General features: G+C 34.9%; 1 protein-coding gene across 2 annotated transcripts in view; it reads right to left on the bottom strand.

Annotated features, from left to right (window-relative positions):
• The window catches only part of LOC150102386 (sodium/calcium exchanger 1-like), a 362,807-nt gene that overhangs the window by 229,933 nt on the left and 113,158 nt on the right, over positions 1 to 19,716 (bottom strand). For both annotated transcript variants that reach the window (XM_090399718.1, XM_090399719.1), the window contains exon 2: positions 3,442 to 5,363. In XM_090399718.1, the coding sequence (XP_090255844.1) occupies positions 3,442 to 5,135 (1,694 nt within the window). In that variant the 5' untranslated portion in view covers positions 5,136 to 5,363. The remainder of the gene's footprint in view (positions 1 to 3,441; positions 5,364 to 19,716) is intronic.

Genomic DNA, 19,716 nt, shown 5'->3' with positions numbered 1-19,716 from the left:
TCATTTAACAGCCCTGTCTATGTGCAATATCAATGGATAGGATAAACTAATAAAAAATCGAAATCACATAAACAGAACTGTAGACAGCAAATATCTAGAAATTTTTCTTAATCATGATCACCGGATTCCCCTCTCTCTGATATATATAACGTCGCATGCTTCAGCGAGCACATGAAAATGTGACTGGGCTAAACGTAATATTTTAAACTACGATAAATTTCAGTTAGGAGATGAGCGGAGTGGATTGTGAAAGAAAGGCAAAATTCTGGTTAGAAATTTTCATCCTTTATTCCCACTTTATACTCGTAGAGGAAATACTTGGACTGAGGATTTTGGAAGCACCTCCTTTATATGTAATTATCATTCGAAAATTAAATACTTTTAAAGTATAGGACCATTGAAAATAAACAGCGCTGGTGTTTTGGCATTTAACAACATCGCAATAAGACATGAATGCATGAAAATCAAGCCATACGCTTAATATTTCATCAAATGTGACGCGCTGCTGTTTGTCTATAGTTTAGTCAGGAATGACGTGGGTTCGAATCATATAATCTTAATGGGAGATTTTCACGTGGATACAAATTAGCAGATCACATGTGGAGCTATCAGGGATTTTCCTTGTGAAAAAATCAGGTTTTTCATTCTGCAAAATGCCAGAGGAATGTATGTAATTACCGAAGCAACTTAGGCCACATAACCTTCGTTGCTTCAGATTGTTCCGTTATTCGAAACAATCCAAACTTGAAGCATTTAACTTCACATTTCAACATGTAAAGAAATGTTCTAGATAACCTGAAAACTGCTCCGAACTTAAATTTCTTTAAATTGTTTTCTTATTAACAATGAAGTATTTCAATAAATTTTAGCAAAGATTTCAAATGCGATATAAAATTTCAAGTCCATGCATTTGGAGGGGCCAGTCTACGGAATTTATCTTTGTTGAAACATGAGTAGACACATTCTTAATTACATTTTCATAAGGTTTTCTTTTCCTAATATTCTTATTAAACGAAGTGGCATCAGGTTTAAGTATGAATCTCACCTCTTTATCAAAATTCCCTCCTTCAGAGACAAAAAAAAAGCTTGAGAAGAAATTTCTATGAAGACAAAAAAATCTCTGAATTGATATTTCGTACTTTACCTTATAACCTATCAAATAACTACTAGAATATTCCCTGAAATTATTAGATACTCAGTTTTTCTATATTACTGTAAAACTATTACTTACATATTTTATTACTAACACATAAAAAGTAAAATACGTAAACATTAACGGAGATGTTATATTTCAAACTGCTGGTCACCACCCGTTATTGGGCTGCAAAATAAGTTTGGCAGATCGCGACCAACATTTTTTTTTTAATGAAATATAATACAAACTATGAGAGGGTACATATTTAATCATAGATTTCGCAGCTTTAACACGTTCGCTCTGGACGGTGTTGTCACATTTTCCTTCAAGGGATAACTCGCCTGACGGTATATTATTACTTTTCCTCGTTGAGCGGGCGCATTTTTGCAAGATTAAATTTCGATTAATTAAACGTTAATTTCAAAATTAGTATTGTCTATTATTATACGAATAAGAATATTTATAGGAATAAACTCTGTTTACCTCTATTAATGAAATGGGCCCTTCTTGTTTCATGGCATACACATCCGTGGCATTACATAAAATATTTCCTAATTTCTGTTTTTCTGTTTATTTTGAGTTTATTTTTCTGTGTTGTATTTAAGTGTTAATAAAATTCATACTTGATATTAACTTTGTTACGTTTTTGCTTTTACTTTATTATATGTAATAAGGACCCATATTGTTTGATGAAACTTGTTTCAGTTCAGTATAGTACACACACACACACACACACACACACACACACACACACACACACACACACACACACACACACACACACACACACACACACACACACACACACACACACACACACACACACACACACACACACACACACACACACACACATTTTATATATATATATATATATATATAAGAAAGAAAACGTGAATGCTTGAGCTAATTGATTATGGTTATCGAAAAATTACTTGGGAATTATTAAAATAATCTCTCTCTCTCTCTCCTAACTTGCTTTTATTTCTCCTAAATATATACTGTATATCAGTAAAGTTAGTCCAGTCTTCCTGCAAATCTTGAGATATGACGTCATACGGGAAGGGCTGATAATGTATCTCGACCAGAGCCAAAAACAAACAAACAATCGCTAGCTTTAAATCCAAGTAAAGCAATGTTATCGCTCATAACAGTAGCGCAAAGAAAGTGATTGCACTTAAGGAAAAGATAATTATTGTACGCAATTTATGCACACTGATGGTTTGTCCTTGGCGATCTTACTAAAAATATTTTCATATTTTTAAACTTTATTCAGTTATTTTTCTTTTTGCCTGTTTATATCCATAAATGAGAATCTCATCCACAAAACGGTTTGTAATCCTGTGATACTTTCGCACTAATGGGTGGACTAAGACATAATAATAATCTGGAAACGGTGCTCTAGAAACTAAACATAATAAACATCTTTATGCTTTTTTAGACCTTTCAACTTACCGGAGGCCGGAAGCTCACATCAGGAGTCCAGTGAACAGAGTAGTGGTCTTACACTTAGTAATGAAAAATCATCTATCACCTAACTTCTTTTTTTATATTAATTCTCCGCAAATGTTGTAGAACCAACTAGCCTATGTTTTCTGCAATTTCTCTAGCGTGTACAATTAATTTGCATGAGAAACTAACATTCTCAGTACCAGTAATATCTGATATAACTGCGAGCCTATTGACAATATGCATTCGAAACTGATATTATTATTTTATTTTATTTATTTATTTTTGAGTACCGTAGTTAAGAACTGTTTTGTTAGTACGCGCGAATTACGTAGCAAAAAATAACACATGTAATTGTTATTTGTTAACGACTTTTTATTTCTAACTTACATTGAAATGTTTCTATGCATGTTAATATAATCATTCATCCTAGAACTAAGAAAAGCACTCAAAAGTAAAAGTGTCCCGTAACCTTCCACTTTTTTCTGAGTTGCGCCGGAGAAAAGGCGAATGATGAAAAAGATTAGAAGACAAATTGAAACTGAGAGCTTATTAACATATAACAGAAAGCACACTAAAATAGTATGGAAATTATTAAAAAACATAACGTAATATGTTTGATATAATATTGAGATATTCTTATAAAAATACACCATTTCAGAAAACGAGTTTTCTGATATTATTCTAAATATGGTATGCTATGAAAAATGACGGCTTAAACATCTCTGAGCTATTTCGAATGTTTAACTTTGAGAGTAAAACATATTGATATTGATATATTAAGAAGACAATATTCATGCATAAAGATAAATTATAAACTCAACTGCTGTCATGCAATATGAATAAAAATTACTTACGAAGTCTCATTATTCTCGAAGATAACCTCTCCTTCTAATCCTTCATAATCCTTTGCTTCCTTTGCTGTACCCTCTATTGTCCTGAAGGGTAATACGACTCTTCCTCTGGCGCCGCTATACCTGTTTACCTTAAGACGGAATTCCCCGATAGACTCGGGAATTTCACTTTCTGCTACATCAAAGGTGAAGATGCCAGCGTGATCATCGTCTAGGATCATGACTGTAGCGATGGACGGGGTGGCTAGCTTTACTGCTGACAGACCCACTGCCATATCCGATTGCGTCACATACTGGGGATTGTTAAGCCTCACGTAAAAATGTTCGTCTTCTTCGAAAACTTCGTCGTCAATGACGGTGATGAAAATTTGCTTCTGTGACTCACCAGGTCGGAATATGAGAGTGCCTTCACTTTTCTCGTAGTCGGAGCCGGCGTTGGCTGTACCATCCTCCGTGACGTAGTCAACCGAAGCCGATGCGATTAAATCTCCCTCGCAAGCAACAGTCACACCAAATTTGCCAACGTTTTCCATGACAGTGTAATGACCCGGATCAAAAAAGAATTTAATGGTGTTGTCTTCGGGTACTTTCTTTTCTTCCTCTTCTTTCTTGTCTGTTTTCTCAATCTTCCTTTTCATCAGATTGGTACCTCCCATCAACTTGCGTGTAGCCTGGATCCGATAGAAAGCCCTACTTTTGGGTCCACGATTTAGAATTTCCTCTCTAGCCATCATCTCAATATCTTCCATGCTAGCATCCGGGTGCTTTCTCCTAAGTTCTCGGAGAATCTGAATGTACTCCATCCTGTGCTCTTCAAACTCCCTAATCTCATCGTTTGATTCCTCATCGAAGACCTTTAATCCTCCATCGGGGATATGATTTGACTTTGCCGCACCCATTTCCAAATCACCGTCTCCCTCTCCTCCTACAATCACACCTCGTTTGTTCATCCTGTATTTCTTGGAGAGATACTTATAGATAAGAAGACGTCTGTCGGCTATGTATGCTGTTATAACCGTCATAGGAAAGAAGAAGAATGTTAACAATCCTTCCCAAACGTCAATGACTCCGTACGATGACCATGTAAGAATCAGATAGAGCCAGATGTAAGCGAAAACACTCCAAGTCATGGTGACGAAAAACACCCGAAGATGTTTGATCTTTCTGTTTTCATTGGAGGGCACTGACCATACGCAAATCGCAATAATCACAAACATGTTAAAAGCTGCACTGCCCACAATAGTACCAGGTCCCAGTTCACCTGCTTCGAAATTTTGGGCATACACTTCAATGACTGACAGTAGAATTTCAGGTGCTGATGATCCCAATGCCATTAAGGTCAAATTAGAAACGGTTTCGTTCCATATCCTTACGCTGATCGTCTGCGTTTCCCCATTTGGTTTCTTTATCACCATTTCCTTTTCCTTTGATGTAATTACTTCAATGGCAGCCATAAAACGATCCGCAACGATAGATACTCCAACAAACATGTATACTAGTGCCACAAAATAGACAAGTCCTCGAGCAAAGATGTCTCCTCCACTGAGGTTCTCGTCTGGCTTCCACCGTGGTAGAATAAGGCCATCTTTACACTTTGTCACATTGTCCGCATCTACTGAAGGTGCTGTCGAAGCCAAAACTATAACGCAAGCCAGTACTTGACCTCCACTCCAGCGTTTAACACTCTTGGTCGTCATTTTTACCAAAATTTGCCGCTAGGCGGCAATAGTGTTGATTACACGAATATATTGTATGCGTATAGATTTCTTCTAATAGAAGTGGACTCTTGTATGTGGATTGGAGAAAGAAAGATACAGACGTGGCTACCTCCAGCGTTGCTTTCTAGCCATGCGAGAAAACGATGCGGAGCCCATTAACACTTGACGATCTTTCCAGCGACGACTGCTCAGGCAAAGAATAGATGCCTACAAGACAGAAAAAGAAATATAAGTATCAAGTTCCAGTAGACAATACTAATCTCCTTCTTCCTCTTACTAGCACTAGACAAAAATCCTGCACAAATAAAAATCATTTGCTCACTCAAGATAATACACTCTTGATAACAAAGAATATATAGCAAGGGGGAGGGGGGGAGGAATAGTTGATGTAGAGTGAAGTACCGCCTTGTTACAAAGGTAAGGATTTTCTTAGCGTATGCACAACCATTGTGTTGACACTTGTAGCGTTTGCCACTAGATGGCAGGTTTCTTTTAGCATCTTGTACCTTGTCCCAGCCCCGTGACCTGAAAAAAAGCGATGTTTATGTGTTACTTGCTTTCATTAACATTATACTCTTTATCTCTTTTACCCTCAAGCTCTCACTGCCTTCAAGTATTCTAGTTACTAATAATCTCTCATCTTTCTATCATCGAGTTGTCTTCAATAATGTAGAGATTTAGAATATATATATATATATATATATATATATATATAATGTAGAAAGTTTTTTAACTTGGGTATATTATGTATTCAAGATACCAAGTAATTTTTTATAAACTTCGTTTTTAATTCTGTTGCCCAAGTGAGCAAAGAGACAAGTAAGGCAAGTTTGCGCCTGCACGTATTGCAAGTCTGAGGCAACTCATAGTAGTGCCACTCTAGGCAACTCGTGATAAAGGTGGATTAAGAACTGATCACTTTCCTTAGTATTTTTCCCTTAATGTAAAGCACATCCACCTTGCGGAGATGTATGATGCTATGTATTAAAGGCACGAGTTGCCTAATGTAGCACTACCATGAGTTGCCTCAGACTATGTGCAGGCGCAAACTTGACTTACTTGTCTGTTTGCTCACTTGGGAAATAGGATTAAAAACTAAGTTTATAAAAAATTACTTGGTATCTTGCATACATATATATATATATATATATATATATATATTCCCCCCCCCTAAATCGCATACCTATTTTCATTCTTTATAATTTTCAGTATTAACAGCGGTTGTTAATTTTAATTTGAATTCCCGAAAAATTAGGATAAATCTGTTTTTTACAGTCAATTTGCAGGATTACAGACAACTGCATATTTCATTCTTTCAACTGAGTGATCTAGATAAATAAGCTAATCATAGATTTCGTTCACCATATGCAGAAAACATATCCATATGGTTTATATATATATATATATATATGAGTTCTAGGAGTAAAAATATTTTTTAAACCTTTCGTTCACTCTTGCTTTCTTGACAGTAGCCTCGAATGACACATATTATGGATACAGCTAACACATGGGTTGCAAACTTATAATGTGTACCGGTACTTATTAGTGTACTGTTTGCGAACTGTATGCATTGAGGAGAGCGGTTGGAGTCTGGTTAAACAATGATAGTGGAGTGAATGTATGCAGAAAGTGTAAAGAATGTGAGAATTGAAAGAGTGTTTCAGGTCGTGAGAGTGATATCGTTGTTGAAAGTGAGAATGTAGAAAATAGTGATATGCGAGGTATGAATAGTGATATTTGCGAGGTAGTACCAGATAGCTGTGAGAGTGGCGCTGAAAGTGAGAATGAAGGTAAACATGCAGAACGAATGAAAGAATTATCGGAGAATAAAAATGATGAGACTGATGCAATGAGTGAGATCGTTCGGTTACGCGGAGCGATACACAGGGGCAAATCGACAGCTGGAGCGTTGGCAAAAATGTTTACCGAGCGTACCGACTCATAAACGGCAAAAGTATGATAGAAAAAATAAGAGTATGATAGTGAGTGTAAACAAAATGAAAGAGCGAGTGTTGTGTGGAGATTCCTTAGTAAGAGGTGTGTTAGTTGAGAGTTTAACAAAATTGTACCAACCTGGTGCGAACGTTAAGGATGTAAGCGAGACAATTAGAATGCAAAACCAGCGGGTGAAAGAATTGATAGTGATAGCAGGTACAAATGATTTGAAAGGAGACAAATTGGCTATGAGTGAGGATGTGAAGGAATTGCTTGAGGTAGCAAAAGAGAAGAGTGAGAGAGTTTGGATGGAGAATCTGTTACCGCGGTATGACAGTGAAGAGTATAGAAGGAGGGCCATGATTGCAAATGGCTTTATGCGTGAATCATGCAGGACGAGTGGTGTGGAATTTGTGAATGTGTGGAGTGAGTTCGATGGGTGAAAGGATTTATATAAGATGGATGGTTTACATTTGAATAGATTTGGTGTATGGAGACTTGAAAAGGTGTTGTCGAATGTAGTGGAAGTGAATGTACAGAACCAGGGAAACTAGAGTTATTAAGGGGGGGAGAGTAGATATGCAGATTTTAGGGAGACAGTTGAGTGTATGAGTGCGTGTAATATGCCCAAGCGAGTACGAAAGACTACGAATCAGAATGGGATAGTTAGTATAAGACATTGGGAAGCAGCATTGTCAGTACTGACACAAGGTTGAAGCCAAATGATGACGGAAAAGCTTGTGATCAGAGATTTACAGATGGCAATATGATTATATTGTGTACGTCTGTAATACTGCGGAGCAGAAAGCAAACGGAGAAACTACTGCTCTACCTTATCTCCAGAACAACCACCATGGCGAGCAAACCCTTACAATTGGCCCCAAGTTCCCGGCGTCCCTTAAATGGGACAGGGATGCGAAGAATCTCCGGGCTCAAAATGATGTCCACTTTTAAAATCGCAACTTGGAATGTCAGAACTCTGTATGAAGCTGGCAAATTAAGAAATGCCACAAGAGAAATGAAGAGGCTGGGCATCCGGATTTTGGGAATTTGCGAGACAAGATGGCCAGGATCTGTCAACAAGATAATACGACAATGTATTACTCTGGGAATGATGAGAATAAACATCGACATGGTGTAGCTGTAATAGTAGATGAAGAAATCAATAAATCAGTAATAAATTGGATTTCATTTTCTGAAAGGATAATGCTGTTATAACTTAAGGTAAACCCCGTTAACATAAATATCATCCAAGCTTATGCACCCACAGCTGACAAACGTGAAGAAGATGTTGAAGAGTTTTATGAACACCTAAAAGAGATTAAAAACCTAACAAAAAACATGATATACACATAGTGATGGATGACTTCAATGCAAAAGTGGGAAGAGGGGGTGATGGAGAAATTGTTAGTGAACATGGCTTAGGCATCAGAAATGACAGAAGAGTTCGCCTAGTCCAGTTCTGTCAGGAAGAAGATCTAACATTAGCAAATACCTGGTTTAAACTTCCACCCAGAAGACTGTACACTTGGAAATCGCCTCAAGATAAACGACATAACATTGTCAGAAATCAAATTGATTACATACTGATAAATAAAAGATTCCACAGTAGTATAAAGAGTGTAAAGACTTATCCTGGAGCAGATATCTCATCAGACCACAATCCCATAGTTGCAGAAGTACGTCTTAGATTAAAATCAGCTAAAAAATCACAAAAGAAGAAAACGAAAATTGATGTAGAAAAACTGAAAGACCCGAACATAAATAAAAGTGCCAAGACACAGCTTAACCTGCGATTACAACAGATTGACATAGAAGAAAATAAAAGAGTGGAATCTCTTTGGATTAGCTTAAAGAATGCCATCGTAACAACAAGTATTGAAGAAGTAAGTTATGTGAATAATATAAAACAACAGGAATGGATGACAGATGAGATTCTTTCTCTTTTTGATACAAGAAGAATGTACAAAAACAAAGACCTAGCCAAATATACAGAAACACATAACATCATCAAGAAAAAAATAAAAGAAGCCAAGGAAAATTGGATGAAAAATTTATGTACTGAAATTGAACTGCTTCAGAAGAAACATGATAATTTCAATCTGTATAAGAAAATCAATGAAATTTCCGGAAAACTGAGGAAAAAGCAAATAGTGTCTCTAAGAGACGAAAATGGAAAAATAGTTCTAGAAGAGAATAAAGCACAGATTTGGATAAAATATGTAACAGAACTTTTCAATGATACTATACAGAAGCCTATAAATATAAAAGATAACATTCAAGGACCAGCAATCATGAAATGCGAAATAGAGAATGCTATACGAACAAGTAAAACAGGAAAAGCCAGTGGACCAGATGGTGTGCAAACAGAATTTTTAAAATTAATAGAACCAGATAACATCAAACTTCTTGAAAACCTATTTAATAAAATATATGAAAGTGATGAATTTCCATCAGATTGGCTCAAATCTACATTTATCACTGTCCCAAAGAAACCCAAAGCGAATTCCTGTGGTGACTTCCGACTTATTAGTCTAATGAGCCAAATATTAAAAATATTTTTGAAAGTAATTCAGAATCGCATTTATAGAAAAAGTGAAGAAACTCTAAGTGAAACACAATTCGGCTTTCGGAATGGTTTTGGTACCAGAGAGGCCCTTTTCTGTACTCAAATATTGATACAAAAATGCATAGAGAAACAAAAATCTGTCTTTATGTGTTTCATAGATTTTGAAAAAGCATTCGACAAAGTCAGACACACTAACTTAATAGAAGTCCTTCAACAAATAAGACTAGATGAACAAGACATAAGACTAATAACAAATCTGTATTGAAATCAGTCAGCAGAATTATTCGTTCTGAAATCAGTCAGCAGAATCGTTCAATTAGACAACATTACTACTGATATTAACATCAAAAGAGGAGTGAGACAAGGATGTGTGCTCTCACCACTCCTGTTCAACATATACGCAGAGGTAATCTTTAAAAAAGCATTGGAAAAATGTCCAGAGGGAATCACAATAAATGGAAAGATTGTTAACAACCTACGATATGCAGATGACACCGTGCTAATTGCAGATAACACTATGGATCTCCAAAAACTCATTGACAGAGTATACATAGAAAGCCAAAGAATGGGAATAAATATAAACATCAACAAGACAAAATACATGATCATCAGCAAACATCCAGCCTCATCAATGAAACTGACACTCAATGGGAAAAATATTGATCAAGTGTCAAGATATAAATATATTGGTTGCTGGCTTAATGAACGGTGGGATCCAGAAATAGATATAAAGACAAGGATTGAAGTTGCACGGCAGTCCTTCATGAAAATGAAAACACTATTCTGCAATAAAGACCTAAACATGGAAGTCAGATGTCGAATGCTGAAATGCTACGTGTGGTCTATTCTGCTCTATGGAGTTGAAACATGGACATTGAAGGCGACAACCATCAAGAAAATCGAAGCCTTTGAGATGTGGCTATAGAGAAGAATGCTAAAGATATCATGGACAGAAAAATTTCCAATGAAGATGTCTTAAAATCCATTGGAAAAGCTAAACATCTTGTACAAATAATCAAAAAACGAAAAACATCATATCTTGGCCACATCAAATCACAGCAAATACCAACTTCTGCAAACTATTTTGGTAGGAAGAATTGATGGCAAAGGAACTAGAGGAAGAAAAAGAATATGGTTTGACAACATCAAGACGTGGACAGGAAAGAGCACAGTGCACAACTGCTCAGATTAGCACAAGAGCGCAGTTTGTTCGCCAAGATGGTCGCTGACCTTCGATGGAAGATAGCACAATAAGAAGTATAAGGTATCAAAATAGGGATTGGACAAATGGCCTTCTGCAATTCATGTATACTTATGCCAGAAGTATTAGAAACAAGAAGGAAGAATTTTTGGCCTTGGTTGGCACTTCCGGGCCACAGGTTATTGGCATTAGTGAAACATGGCTGACAGAAGATGATATAGCTAGTGGGATTAAATTTGAGGGGTATAGTGTGTCCAGGAGTGACGGAGAGAATAAAATGGGGTGAGGAGTGTTACTGATGATAGCTGATGAGCTACAGCCAAGGAGAATAGAAGTGGAACTGCAGGATAGAGAAAAGAGCACATTTGAGGCTATTTGGTGTGAGATTGAAACTAGCAGAACAAAATATACAGTTGGGTGCTGCTATAGACCAGGTAATGGTCCAGGTAATGCAAAGCACATCTCCTGGAGGAGATGTAATGCCTTTAATACAAAGCATCATACATCTCCTCCAGGAGATGTGCTTTGCATTAAGGGTAAATATTAAGATTAGTGATCAGAGCTTATTCTACTTTTACCATGAGTTGCCTTCGTCTTGCACTACGTGCAGGATCAGCTAGACTTGCAAAACTTGCAGATTCAAACTTGACTTGTTTGTCTGTTTTGCTTACTTGGGAAATGGAGTAAAACCAGGTTTAAAATAGCTTGGTATTTTTACCATTTATTATACCCAAGGTAGAATACTTTCTACATTTATATATCCTCCTGAGATTTTTATATAATAAGGTTAAAACACCTGGTAACTTCTTCTGGTAAAATACTTATAAGCTCTGTATTACTAAAATCTTGGTATTTCTAGCCTGGCTCCCACTGATGAGACCTCAAAAAAGGTTGAAACCGGTGAGGGCCATTATGAGTTCGCTCTTTTAAGGTTTTTTCCTTAAGGGAGCAATTTGAGTCTCAGGGGAAAGTGTTTTCCGGCACGGCCCGGTGAGAGGCTTTGTCGGTGAATGCTTTTCTTCGGAATATGAGCGGTTCTGCTCGGTGGTGGTGGTGGTGGGTGGAAAGCCATCACTGAGTGGAGCCAACGCTGAGATGGACGGTCTTTCGCCCACAATTGAGTTGCCTAGGGATCATCCGAATTTTTAGAGACGGCTTTACTTATTCATAAGGTCGAAACCGGTCTGGGTAGTGGCCCCTTGCCTTTAATACAAAGCATCATACATCTCCTCCAGTAGATGTGCTTTGCATTAAGGGTAAATATTAAGATTAGTGATCAGATCTTATTCTACTTTTACCATGAGTTGCCTTGGTCTTGCACTACGTGCAGGATCAGCTAGACTTGCAACACTTGCAGGCGCAAACTTGACTTGTTTGTCTGTTTGCTTACTTGGAAAATGGAGTAAAACCAGGTTTAAAATAGCTTGGTATTTTTAACATATATATATGTATATGTATATACACACACGTTATGCCTTTCTCTTCAAATATTCGGTCGCCATTCGATGGGAAATTTTCTGTATAACTCTCGACAAGTTGTACAATGATGTGCTCTAGATGGCAATTTAAATAAAGAACTTATGTTTTTTTTAAAAAAAAAAGCGATAATAAGATCTTCTCATACATCTTGTCATCCACATACTTCAGACCTAAGGTAATAACTCATGTGCGCTACGTATTTTGTTATAATACCTCAGTTTGTTAACTTAATAAAATAAATTGCTACTTTATTCTTCCTATAAATACATTAGCCGTGACGAAGACATTATTTATGTCGTTTAAAAAGTATATGCATTTATCGAATAACCAGTCATTAATTATATTTTGTATTTTTAGCCCTTTCGTTATGAGGCCGTGCATTTTCATTGACACTACTCAAGCACCGATTGCTTAGGTTATAGCTGTCCATGCAATGCAAACAGCTTCTGATTTTAGTTGTCTCATCTTGAGAAGAAGTGCGATTTCTCAACGTATTCGGAAGAGCAACTGATCCCGTTGACTAGAATGACATGGGCTGAAACCCGTGTACCCTGCTGTACAATTTTTTTCGAGATCTACAAAAACATTCGCTATAAGAGCTTAACAAAAAAATTCGTTTTTTGTTATGATTATATTTTATTTGGCAAACAAAATTGAAATTATGGTATATTTTATTTTTTATTCTATAACTAGACCATTTCAGTTTTACTGTTTGAATATCAAAATTAGGAAAAACAAAATTATTTCTTCAGTACAACTACAGTGATAATGATTTTACGCTTCAAGAATGCTATTACGAAACTTACAGGTTTTTTTTACGATTATGTATGATCACTTCCTCACTTGTCGTTTTTTATAGTCTTTAGCAAATACTCTGTTAGATCGGTTTCTTAAGAGTTCCCATATAATAAGATAAGATAACATTCGTTCTAACTACACGGTGGAACTAGAATGACTGGTTATCTGTGACGCCAACGTAGCCAACCGAAATATGGTTTCGAATTCTGTGAAGGTCGAGAGAGAGAGAGAGAGAAAGTGAGAGACTTTTTCTAGACCTGACTCTATCCATGGTTAGAACAGCAGATGAAATATCCATTTCACTTCCTACTTACGGAGTTCTATTTTCATCTACCACTTCCAGTGGATCTTCTGCTTTCCTGTGCTTTATTTTGTTGGTTCCGTTTTATTCTTCGTACACATTATATTTTCCTTAAGTTTTTCATTTCTTTTATAACCTTCACATTTTGATTTTACCGAAATGTTCAATAACGTAAATATACTATACATATAGATGAATTTCCGCCTTTCTTTTGCCGTCTATACAGTACATGCTTTTAAAGATAATTGTCAAATGACTATTTTGAAATACTTCTTTTCTAGTTCGTAATTTAAAACACCAATTAAAAGTAATAATAAACTTAATTTCGCCTTGATCAAGTTTTTCAGATTTTTCACGATCATTATTTACTCTTAGATCAGTTTTTGTTTATTTTTCTTGCTTTGTTTATTTTTGACAAAAGTTCTAAGGAATTATTTCCTCTGCTCCATTTTCATGCGTTTATCTGTCATATTGATTAAATGGCAAGAGATTACGACTACTACCACATTTTACAACCCGTGAATACTATTTCAATATCTTGTAATCATTCATCATATTAAGTTCCTAATTTAGGATAATCTTTATTTACGACAGTCATATATAAAACTGCATCACTGCTTATTGGCTTACTAAAAAAAATGATAAATCCAACGTTAATACTTAATGGTTAGTGTCTTAACGGGCTAATTCTATGTTATAAAATCAATTTGTCTTGATGATCTTCTTCGGTTAGAAACATAAAAGTTTAAACGTTGATCACTCGTTCTAGATTTGAAAATCGCTATCAGTCTAGTGGGGATTGCATTCAGAACTTGAGGATTTCCTTTAACTGGAGCGTACTTTATTATTACTCGTCTTCTGACGATTCAACAAAAGACAGTTGCCATGGTGATATACTTAGATTACTTTGTCTCTACTTTACTAGCGTCAACTATTATCGAAAACCTGAGACCACCAATTATCTCATTAAGATAACGTTTTAGTCATTTACTCATATCGTTACCGTATTTGCGCAGTGTGAAATGAATCGAAGAAAGGGCATTAGAAATGTCTGCAAGGATTATTTTCTCATTACCTCACTGCGTCTCTTTCAACATTCTTCTATCCAGTAATCTATAAAAACATCCAGCAACATGACATTTATCTTAGATAACATGTCTTATCGAGGCATTAGAAACGAACCCAGCATCTTAGTATTCCAATGCCATAAAGCACATCTGTATATTCTTCCCTTTTTTTATACAAATTTATAGGTTTTTCTTTGTGCTTTGTGAATTATAACTCTTCCTTATCGGATGTCATTGCGATCAATCATTTCACCCGTTAAATGTACAGAAAGTGCTTCTTTAAGTAAACTGGAGAAGAAAAAAATGTATTATTTATCTTCCCTGCCGCAGGATAACCATTTTTCTTATTTTCAACTCCTTCCTTAGTTCTTTTTTAATGCATATGCAATCAGCTTTTCTGTTCTGTTTTTTTTTCTTCCTTTGAGGAATTAAAATTACAAATTTCAGATCTACGAATTCTTTTGCTTATTTCAACATCAAAATTCAAATCTTTAGAGAGCAAATGGTATAAAGATATTAATTGATATAACACTTAATACCAGAATCATTCAGTTGAACTACAAATCTAAAATAGCGGGCTTTAATGACTAGTTAATTAAATATGACAACCGTGATGAAAATGCCCATTTCAAAATTCGCCATGAGCGTATTAGTGATATGGGAATCAAACAGAAAATGGGATAATATGTGAAGGGAGTTAAACAGCTGGATGTTCCATTTATTTTTACGATCATAATAAAAACAGAATACGTAGTGTTACCTAGGAAGTATTCTGGAATAAAGCCAGTGCACACAGTCTCAAGAGAATGAGATACTTTTCTTACAAGAAGGGCAATCTGCTCTGATTATTCTTATCGATGGCGGTTGCAAGAAAACTTGAAGAGAGATCTTGAGAAGGTTGTGTGGTTGCTTTTATTATAGCTGTCGATATTCCTGTGCTGCAATTTTATTTTTTTACCGTATTTGTAATTTAATTCAATTCCTGCATGCTGAGTTATTCAATAATCAGTTATTTTCAAATTTTAGAGAAATATTATGTTATGAAATTATAATAAAACATTTTAGCGTTAAATAGAAATACAGGATTAATATATTTATATTTAATACGTGAAAATATTATTAGGAAAAGCCTTTAATAATTCTGATACAGTGTAAAATTATATGAAATAATGTTATAAAATATAATGTAAATATGATTTTAAAAAATAACTTACAAAATATGACTATACATTTTTTTCATATAATTATTATCATTTAAAGCTCGAAGTAATATAAATTGCCAAGATAAAAATGGAAAAAGAAGAAAGAAGCGAATACGTTTGAATTAATGTTTACTCAGGTATGTTAAATAATCCTATACAATTAAGTTTGCCGAACGTATAATACTTTAACTAGCATGGATGAGTATGATGTAGAGAAGAAACAAGTTACTTATTAATATTATTATTATATTGTGATACTATTACCAATCATTGGTATCATAAACATATTTTATTGTCCGGTATTTATGCCTTTATTTTTATAACTTTCTAATTGAGTGCCTTCTGTTTTAACTGATTAATAAAACTAATTGATATTAATATTGGTTTGTTCAACATAACGGAAAATGCCCTCACTTATGCATACTAACAGAGCGAGAAAACCATAGAGGAATTAATTATTTCCTGATAAAACAGGACCTATAGAAATATTTCTGTAGAAAAGTCAGCAACAAAAATAAATAAAACTATTTTTTTAAATTTTCTTTTAGCTGGATGTTAACATATTATCTGGATGTTAGCTGATGTTAACCTATTCATGTTAACATCTGGAAATTTATATGTAACATCAAAGGGATTTGAAGAACAAGTATCTGATGGAAAGACTAAGGTTTGAATCCTATCTCGGACGCAAGAAACCTTTTTAAGGTTCTTCGCGTTTTTTTTTTTTTTTTTTAATTTTGAAAACTGAATGTTAGTCGTTTCATATGTAGTCGTTTTCCTTCCTGCTGGAAACGAGTTGGCCCCTAATTCCCTCCTCCCCTCGCAAAACAGGCACCAGAAATGACGGCCATGATGCACTCGGCTCATGGTCTTAGCTGCCTCTGCATTATCCTAAAAAAATAAAATAAAAATATCATCCGAAGCAGATTTACCTTTAAATCCCAAAATATTTAATATAGTAACTGTGGACATCATCGAATGGTAACCAATTCTAACCCATATTTAGTAAAATGATTCTGTAAATATAATTATAATTACATGTAAATTACGAAAATGTAAATATAATTACAGTATATTATTAAATAATTAATTATTTATTTACTTATTAAAAATTGCGCCTTTAATATATTTAATAATGTGATTATGTTTACATTAATACGTACTACTTAAGAGCAATTTCTTTTCCTCATTCTCGGTTTTCTTAGTATTTGTTATTTGCAAGTTAAGAAATACAAAGCCTTACACGAATGCGCTTTTAAGAATTCTTGGAACTGCAGTGGCTCTTATCACCCAATTACTTAAAGACCTCCAAGTATTTTTTAAATTTTTTTTTTTTATTATTTTTATTTTCACTTTGGATGCTAACTCTGCGTCTCCCTGGAGACGATGTGCGAATCGTATACAGCTTCGTATTCGGCGTTTATGCAGCAGTAGCAGCCGTCGCTGCGAACGAACAGAGCACTGGAAGCACTTGCAATAACATTGAGTCTAATATCCTCTGCAATTTCCACAGCAATTTGCTATGGAGTCGAGTTCACTCATTTTCAGGCCGATGCTTTTAAGCCAGCATTCGGATTACCTTCTTGTTCAATTACAGCTTTACGAAAAGTCATATTATTTCCATTTCGGTATTTTCTCTTTACGTAATCAAATGAATATTTTATGGATATAATGGTTTTCAAGCATGTGACATACTTAAACAGAGAGAATTGGCTGAGAATTATATTTACATTACGGACATAAACTAACCATAAAATAAAAATAAAGTTTCCTGGTTCTCTGATTTATACAAATCATGCCTTAGCTTTTATTTCTTTTTGACTGATAACCAAATCCTAGCAGTGTCATCAAATCCCTGCGTCATTGTTCCTTTATAAGCCAATTCCTTCCAGTAACTTTCAATACTAGGAGATACTTTCAATACAGTTGCTAATCATTTGAAAGTTTATGGATATATCTCTAACCTAAATCAGAACAAATTAACATATTCTTAAAATATTAAGATTTTTGCATGATTTTTGTTTCGAAATTGCTTCATAAACCTTACTAACAGAATTCATGCTCCAAAATTAACTTTTGGAAATTAATTTTTATAAACTTAAAGTTTTAGAAACATTTCAACGTTTTAGTGGTTTAAACTGGAATTTATAAAACTTGACATTATAATGTCTATTTAGGCGTATGAGCAAATTGAATTTTAAAACAATAATTATGCATCACTTTTATTCTTTAATTCACTAGTATGCAAATAACTAAACTACTTCAGTTCTACTGCAACTCCAGAATCTTTGCAAACAGCGCATTTACTTTTTTTTAAAAAAATAACCTAAGTATGCATCGGTGTTATCCCATGTAGCATACGGAAATAATTAATTTTGCCCATAAAAATTAACTTATCGTGCATAGTTCTTCTTAACAAACCATGAAAAAGGAGCAAACCCCGAGAAATTGAAAGAAAGAAAGAGAAAAGCAAAGAATGGGAAGTTGTAGAAGAGATACATAATTTGCCTGAAGCTCCTTCTAAATGATCGAGTTAATTGCCAATCCAGTTAAACAATTACTAAGATTTGTTTGCTGTAGAATAACGAACTGTAATATACTACGATAACGACGAAGATGACGAAACTTCCGCCGGCACACTTTCCGAGGAGATGGCGTTGTCTGATAAATTCTGTAAACTAGATAAATTAGAAATCCTATTAGATGAGTACTGCTTCCTAAGTATACAAAGGTGCTTACTCTGTGTGTTTATTTGTAGAGTGCCAGAAAAGTTTGTTTGAACTTGTTGGGGATAACAAATGTTAATTTGCTCCGCGCCAAGAAAATTATCACATCAGCAGAGAATATCGGATACACGTAATAACACAACACACTAAGTTGTCTTAACAGATGCCAGCGCAGTACACTAAAACACGGTAGTTGAATTATTAGTGCAATAAATAAACATGACGTAAAGATATTTCATATATCTCTTTGACACATAAAGAAACGATCGACTTGCCTGCCTTAAAGAAAACTAACTAAATGCTGTGAAATGTATTGAAATAATATTATTTGGAAGCACCTACTGTATAACCATAATTTTCAAAATACAGCCTCCTGTTACTTTGCTACATTGAAACTATCAATATTATGATGTTTTTGTTACCGCATCTTCTACAAGATCAGTATAGTTTGGTACTGCCGTGAATTAAGACTGTGTATGTTGTAATTTAGAGAGTGCAAGTGTTGGTCTTGGCGCCACAATAAAAACCAACAGTGAGAAGAGAAATAATCGGGGTCTTTAATGCTCTCTTTTCGTATATCGCTGTTTCGAGGTCATCGCAGTTTTTGTAGTGTGTTTAGTCTAAATGACCTTGAAATTACTCTGCAAGGACGAACCTCCTCCCCCACTGCCTTTTATACAGAACAGCGAGTCGCATTTTGCTCTTTGTCGGTCTATAAATTGGATTATACAGAGAATGTGAAGTTAACTTGCTCTCATTTTTTTATTTTCCTAACGAACCTATGCTAGCAGCCAATGCTAGCCTAGTTGACAGAGTAAGTGTAGCTTAATTCAGATTTTTTCCCCTTTTTTTCTTTGATCTCACATAACGAGGTTATTTCTTTTTCAGATTAATCATCTCTTTTTTATTATTTTTTTTCATCAGTCGTTAACTGAACCAAGATCTTTTTGTAGATTTTACGTATAAAGACAATGTTCTTGCTTATATGAGCGCTTCCACCGCCATATGGACGGTTGTAAAGAGCAGAACTCGAATCCTTTTAGGAATCGAACTTTTATAAGAACATTTCCTTTGGAAGTGGCTAGGATTATTCTCCGAGAAATCCGAGATTTTACTTCTTTAAAACATGTTTATCCATGGAAAAATTGCAGGCAATCAACAGATATAATTACACTCTCTCATGGCTGAAAAAAAAAAGATCAGAAAGTTGACCTTCGCTATATTTATTTTGATTCTGATATATTCAATTAAAATAACATTTCCTAACAAGCTTTGAATTTTT

The sequence above is a fragment of the Typopeltis vanoorti genome, chromosome 10, assembly GCF_054136105.1.
Source record: "Typopeltis vanoorti isolate ZY-2024b chromosome 10, IOZ_Tvanoo_1.0, whole genome shotgun sequence".
NCBI lineage: Eukaryota > Metazoa > Arthropoda > Arachnida > Uropygi > Thelyphonidae > Typopeltis > Typopeltis vanoorti.
Note: the sequence above shows the minus strand (reverse complement) of the source record. Positions and strands in the feature narration are given on the sequence as shown.